General features: G+C 35.5%; 1 protein-coding gene across 1 annotated transcript in view; it reads right to left on the bottom strand.

Annotated features, from left to right (window-relative positions):
* COL24A1 (collagen, type XXIV, alpha 1) overlaps nt 1–7785 on the bottom strand; it is a 548498-nt gene that overhangs the window by 449850 nt on the left and 90863 nt on the right. Inside the window, exon 6 of the mRNA XM_006898370.1 lies at nt 151–204. Within this exon, the coding sequence (XP_006898432.1) occupies nt 151–204 (54 nt within the window). The remainder of the gene's footprint in view (nt 1–150; nt 205–7785) is intronic.

Raw genomic sequence — 7785 nt, forward strand, 5'->3', positions numbered from 1 at the left:
AAACTGGGAGGAGGGTAGAGAGAATAGTGCAACAATGAATGAGTGGAAGCCCAAAATCTCTGTAAATGTTTATGAAAATTAATAAAACATAATTTTTAAAAAAAGTTATAAATACATTACCATTACTTTGCTTTATAGGCAATTAATTACCTTTTCTCCAGAAATTGCTTGTCCTGGGGACAATCCTGGATCTCCTTTGGAGCCCTAGATAAAAATAATAAAATACTTGGTAAAATATAAATTATATGTAGTGTGTAACAGATCTTCAGTTGTAAGCCTCATCAGATAGCACACATATATAATACTAATGAAATTATTTTAAGTTGGGATGACAAATATTCTCTAGACATGGTTATTTTTTTGTTAATTCTTTTAACAAGATAAATATATGTACACTACAAATGAAACTTATTTATTTGGATGATGTAGGTGAAAAGGCTTATCTTTTTCTAATTTTTTGCAACATATTAAGCTATTATTTCTACTTTAGCATATGAAAGGTTGTTATTTAACATAATATTCTATGATTAGTTCCCAAAATCTTAAAATAGACCATGCATTAATTGTTTAACAAATAAAAAAATAGAAAAAATAGATCTCTAACAATTTTTATTGTGTTATAAAAATAGGTATTTTTCATAAAATAAATAAAATAAAATAAAGTCTAACTACTTTATCTTTTACATTTCAAGAGAACTATGACATTAGGTTTCAATTAAGTATTTTGGTACAATATTAAAATTATCTTTTATACTGTGCATACTAGCAAACCATCTCCACACACTCCCCCCCCATATGTCATGAAGTAGAGGTTTCACAGTTGAGCTTGCTAAAACTAAATTCTGATTTTATTATAATTCTTAATTAAGAGTACATAAGCTCTGTTCCTAGATACTTATAAATGCTGTCATCAATATGTAAGAAATAAGGAAATCATCTTACTCATCTGTCATGCCTTTCCCCCACATTTAGGATATCTTTACATTGGAAGGAAAATGGCCAGTGAAAGAATGACGACAGAAAAATCCCACATGGTTCCCCATAAGTCTACTCATATAAAAAATTACAGATTTGATTAGTATGACGTCCTGCTTTCTGAGTCACTAGCTGGCCCACCCACACAGGGACCTATCCTGAAAGGAGAATCAGCCTCTCTCTCTCTCTCACTCTCACTCTCACTCTCTATCTCTATCTCTCTCTCCATGTCTAGCTCTTCTAGTGTCTTTGCTTTGAAGAAAGTGGTACAGCAGCTTTGGCTGGAAGCTGGGCTCAACCGCGTGAAGGTTTCCCAGGCAGCCGCACATGTGAAACAATTCTGTCTCCAGAATGCTCAACATGACTCTCTGCTGACTGGAGTATCTTTAGACCCCAGAAAGTCTGTTCATTTTTGTAGTAAAATGAATCTTCAAAGGTTTCCTAAACCACTTTTAAGAACCAGTGAATATTCAAAGGAGAGTGAAATATGAAGCCTGTACAAAAGCTTATCCCTACAACACATGTGCCATACTATACAGATTTCTACTTCTGTCAGTTCGTAACATCTACCTCTGAATTTCCATGAGTTTCTATTCCACAAGGGTAGTAATTATTTTATATACACTGGTAGCCACAGATAATAAAGTCTTTGGTATTAGAAAAAAAGTTCTTGCTTTCTGTGTTGTTAGTTGACATTGAGTCAATCAGAGGGGGGAGAAAAAGGATTTTCAAATGAACTTCTTCCTGTCAATAGTCATCACTACTTTCTACCACCAAGGTTACAAATTTAGATTAGAATATGTAAGATTATAAAACCTCAGAAGTAACTCTGGGGCAAATTCAATATATGAGGACTTGACTCATCATCTAAAAAAAAAAAAAAGACTATGTAATATAATGTTCGTTACCATTTAATCAACTCAACTGACCCTCACGTGAGTTTCTGGAAGCTGTAAAATGCATGGGAGTAGATTCCTCATCTTTATCTCTCTGAGCCACTGTGGATTTGAACACCAGTAAGGTGCCATCTTTGGGTTAGCATAGACGTGGAATTTATAACTTACGTTAGAGAAGTGGAGCATTAAAAGAGTCTCTGAAGACCTAGGAGTAAAGCCCCAAACCATAAAGTTCATAAGAGACAAATTAGAATCAAGCTTTGAAAGCCTAGTCTATGGTATAAAGAGACTGCCAAATATAGCCAGAAATGTACAATCTGAAGAGGATAAAACTGATGAATGGGACCTTCTAAATATTATATCCTGGTGTGCATCAAAACCTTTTTTCCAACAGGGTGAAAAGAAAACTTATTGACTAGGAAGAAACATTTGGCAAAATCATCTCAGACAACAGTCTCATAACAACATACAGCTTCCACAGGAAAAAGACTGATAATCCAATTATAAAATGGGTAAAAGACATGGAAAGAATTTTTACAGAGGAAGATACTTGAATAGCCAACAGACACATGAAGAAATGCTCCAAAACACTGGCAAAAAAGAGAGATGCAAATCAAAACCACAAGATACCATCTCACTCAAGTAGCAGTGGCAAAACTTTAACAGGACAGAACAGCAAGTTAATAAATATTGGAGAAAATGTGGCTAGATAGGAACTCTTACTGTGGGTGGCATTGTACAATGGTACAGCCACTCTGGAAGGCAGTTTGATGCTTCCTCAGAAAAGCTGAACATAGAAATTCCATATGACCCAGCTATTCCACTGTTTGGACTATATCCTGAGAAAATTAGAACAGAGGAACAAACGGAGACTTGTACACCAATGTTCACAACAGCATTATTCACCATTACAAGAACATGGAAACAGCCCCAATGTCCAAACACAATCAAATGGATTGAAAAATTATAGTACATTTACATTTTCAATAGAATAATATGCAGCACGCAGGACCAATGATTTTATAAATTACTACCTAACTAGGGAGGCACTGGTGGGCATTATGCTAAGTGAATTAACTCAGTCCCATAAGAAAAAATATTGTATAAAGCCATTATTGTAGAATGAGTATAAGGATCCAGGCAGGGAAACAGTGGCAGCAGAGGAGTGAGGATGAGGGGGTATTAATCATAGGGTCATACAATTTGATGAGTGAGGAGGGAGTGAACGAAATTGGAAAAATACAGTGTGAAACATAATCAACCATAAATCATAAACAATAAAACCATAAATGATAAACCAGTATTTTTAATAAAATGCCTCCAAAACCTTTTACTCACTTGCCCAACATTTTACATTAACTCTATGACTCTTAGTCTTACTTGATTACCTTTTCATATGTTGTTGTTGTTGTTATGTGCCGTCGAGTCACTTATGACTCACAGCAACCCTATGCACAACAGCCCTACCACCTGCTCTATCCTGTGCCAACTTTACTGTTTCTGACATACCTACTCTCATTACCCCAGTCACTGTATCAATCCATCTCACCAATGGTCTCCCTCTCTTTCTCCATCCTGTCACTGTTCCAAGCATGATGTCCATCTCCAAGGACCGGTCCCTCCTTGTAACATGTACAAAGTATGTCAGATGAAGCCTAAGAATCCTTTTCGCCAAGGAGTATCTTGGCTGCACCGTCTCTAGGACGAAATCTATTTGTTCTCCTGGTAATCCATGATATATTCAACACTCTTCTCAAACACCACAGTACAAAGCCATCAATTCTCTTTCTATCATCCCTATCCATGTCCAGCTCTTTGACATATAGCAAGCGATTGCAAAGACTCTGGCCTGGATCAGGTACACCTTAGTCTTCAAATTAACATCATTGTTCTTCAATAGTTTGAAGAGGTCCCTGACAGCCAACTTTCCCAATGCAATTCATCTCTTGATTTCCTGGCTGCTGATACTAAGACTGTTGATTGTGAAGCCAAGCAAACTAAAGCTGTTAAGAATCTCAATCTCTTCACCATCTATCATAATGCTGCAAATTGGCTCAGTGGTGAGAATCTTTGTTTTCTTGATATTGAGTTTCAATCCGTATTGAAGACTGCAGTCCTTGATCTTCTGCAGGAAGCACTTCAGGTCCACCTCAGTTTCAGCAATCAGGGTTGTGTGATCTGCATAACAGGTTGTTGATGGATCATCCTCCAGTCCTGATGCCACATTCCTCCTCATACAGTGCCTCCTGGATGATCTGTTCTGCATATAGATTGGAAAGGAATAAAGACAGAATACATCCCTAGTACATACCCTTCCCAGTTTTGAACCATGCAGTGTCTCTTTGCTTTGTTCTGATAACTGTCTCCTGGTTCAATTATAGTTTTAGCATAAGTACAAAGTTCTGAGATTCCCATTCTTTCCAGAGTCACAGTATGCTGTGATCCACACAATTAAATGCCTTTGTATAGTCAATGAAACACAGATAAACATTCCTCTGGTATTTCCTGCTTTCAGCCAAGATCCATCTAATGTTGGCTATACTATCCCTAGTACACGGCCTCTTCTAAAACCAGCATGCACATATCTGCTGATGCTCCAGTTGTTTTTGGATAATTTTCATCAGAATCTTGATTGCTTGTGATAGTAATATTGTTTGGTAATTTCCACATTCTGTCAGGTCACCTTTCTTTGAAATGGGAACAAATACTGATCTCTTCCAGTCAGGTGGCCAGGTGGTTGTCCTCCAGATTTCTTGGCACATCATAGTGAGCACTTCCAGGGCAGCGTCTCTTTGTTGAAATATATCAGTTGGTACACTGTCAACCTGGGGCCATGTTTTTTGCCAGTTCTTTCAGAGCAGCTTGAACTTCTGTCTCATATTTTTTCTTGCTCATATGTTGTTTCATGAAATTCTTCTGTGTCCACCAATTCTTTCTGGTAGAGTAACTCTGTATACTACTTCCATCTTCTTTTAATCCTTCTTGGATTCTTTAATATTCTTTCCAAAGCATCCTTAAGTATTGCAACTTGTGGCTTTAATTTGTTTTTCAATTTCTTCATCTTAAGAAATGCTGAGCTAGTTTGGCTCTTGATTTTCTAACTCCAGCTCTTTGCACATTTCATTATAATACTTTATTTTCTCTTTCCAAGTTGTCCTTTGAAATCTTCTGTTCAGCTCCTTAATTTCTTCCCTTTGCTTTGTCTTCTCGAGCTCTGGTGCATTATATTCAGAGTCTCATTTCATATCTATCTTGGTCTTTTCTTCCTCCCCTGACTTTGTAATGATCTTTTGCATTCTCCATGGATGATATCCTTGATATCCTCCCACAGCTCACCTGATCTTCGTTCATTGTTGTTCAAGGCTTCAAATTTGCTCCTGAGATGGTCTTGTGGGATAGACTTAAGATCAAATTTTGGTGATATGGAATATTAATTAATTATTCATAATTTACATTGATCCTCAGTTTTAATGTCTATATTTTTAGGCCTTTTGTCAAAAGGAGCTGAATATCCTTCGGTGTGTCAGTAAGACTAGTAGAAAGCATGCTGCACTATATTAGTTAAAGGAGCCAAAACTCTTATATACTACCCCTACGGAGTGTTAAATCTTCAGAATAATTCTCTTAAATCATTATTAGGACTTTAAAATGTTCCCTGGGAAAGAAAACTTTCTAGGATACTACACTTACTAACACAAATAATCTGCAAGAGTAAAGTTAAGCCAAGTATAATGGAAAGAGCATGGACATTTGAAGATCAAAAGCAGAACAAGTTTAAATTTGAGATTCCCCCTCGGTTACAATAGTTACTATAATAATAACAACAGATCATAACATTTAAGATCACATTCTTTATAAATATATTAGTTGTGTGTATACCTACTTATGGGAATGTACTCATATTGACTCTCCAGCAGATTTTCAGAGGCAGTAAATCACATGAGAGGAGAACTGCCCATCTTTCTAACACAGAGCAACTGATGGATTAGAATCAAATGCCTTTGAATTGGGAGTGAGATTTCCTACCAGTAAGCCATTAGAGTTCCCTAAAGATTCAGTATCAAATAATTCTTATTGATACAGTGACTCTGAGTATTCCTTCTTTTTTTTTATTTGCTTTGCTTACAAAGTTCATATACATTGTGTTTCACACTATTTTTCATTCACATTATCTTTCATACAATCATTCACATGCCTTACATTTTATAAAATTAATCATCGTTGGACCTTGCCCATTATTACCCTGTATTATCACCTAGATCCTACCCCCACCAAACTCTGCAAACCTGTGGTTTGACTCCTACTCATCAGACTGCTCTCACTCCTTCCCCTCTTGAGCTGCCATGCATGTTTTACTAGTTTTCCTTCCATTTTTTCAATAATATTCTTCTAATTATTCTCATATCATTCCAAACTTTGTTAACAGAATCCTAGTGTTACAACTCAAGGCTTGTATTTGCTCTTCAGTTTTCTAAGCTTGAAAGTTTCCCTTTCAGATTTCTAACTAAAGATTCTTGCACATTTAATTATAATACTTTCTAATATGTAGAGCTCATTATATTTTAGTGTTCATTATCCTGATTACTTACTTCCATTTTCAACAATCTAAATACCATTGCATAGAATACTAAAAACAATGTGAGAAAAACAAAGAGTCACCTATAAAGGGGAAACAATTAGATTAAGTTCTGAATTATCAGCAGAAAACATGCAAACTAGAAGACAATGGGATGGCGTATACTGGAAATTGAAAAAAAAAAAACAAACCACAATTGCCAGCCAACGATCCTGTACCCAGCAAAACTATCTATCAATTATGAAGGGGAAATTGGATGCTTTGCAGAAAAAAAATTTAAGGTATTTGTGAAAACAAGATAAAAACTACATGAAATTTTAAGTGAAGGCATTCATACAGTGATGCCAAAGGAAATTAGATGGATCACTGTGACAAAGAACAAGACAAAATGAAACACAGAAAAATGCCAATGGTAAAATCTGGCCAGACAATAATAATACTTAATATGAATAAACTAAATGTGCCAATTAATAGGTAAAAAGGAACATAAAGTACAAAAAAAAAACCCCAACCCAACTCAAAGTATATCATATATTGCCTGCAATAAAGACATCTAAAAAATGGAGAGAAATACAGACTGAAAATCAAAGGCTGGAAGAAATATAGCAAGCAAAGGGCAACCTCAAGAAAGCAGAAGTGGCACTACTAATCTCTGATAAAATAGATTTCAGAATGAAAAACACCATAAAAGATAAAGAAAGGCATTACATACTGATTAAAGGCACAACAGTTCAAGAAGACATGACCTTGGTGAACATTTATGCACTAAAGGACAGACCTGCAAAATACTTAAACAGCTGTTAACAAAATGGAAGAAATAAACACCACCACATTAGTGATAGAAGAGTTTAGTACAAAACTATCAGCAAAGGATAGGTCAACTCAAAGAAACTTAACAAAGATGTAAAATATCTAAACTATGCAATCATCCAACTCAAGGAACTGCACCCAACTAAAGCTCAATTCACTTTCTTCTCAAGTGCACATGGTACATTTTCCAGAATAGATCACATATTAATTAGGACAGAAAGCTAGCATCAACAAATTTAAAAAACACTGAAATAATACAAAGTATTTTCTCACACTATAATGCCATAAAACTATTAATTAACCATAGAAGAGTAAAGTTTACAAAATTCCCTATGTAGAAACTAAGCAATTCTCTGCTAGAACACAATTGGGCTGTAAAAGAAATATAAAATGAAATTTTTTTAAAACATCTTCTTTGAAAAAAAGGTGAAAATGAAAATACAACATACCAAAACCTCTAGGATGCAGCAAAGTCAGTCCTCAGTGGGCAGTTCGTAGTATACACACACACACACACACACACACACA

The sequence above is a fragment of the Elephantulus edwardii genome, unplaced genomic scaffold (genome assembly GCF_000299155.1).
Source record: "Elephantulus edwardii isolate Elephantulus edwardi_28Jun2011 unplaced genomic scaffold, EleEdw1.0 scaffold00227, whole genome shotgun sequence".
NCBI classification, from domain to species: Eukaryota; Metazoa; Chordata; class Mammalia; order Macroscelidea; family Macroscelididae; genus Elephantulus; species Elephantulus edwardii.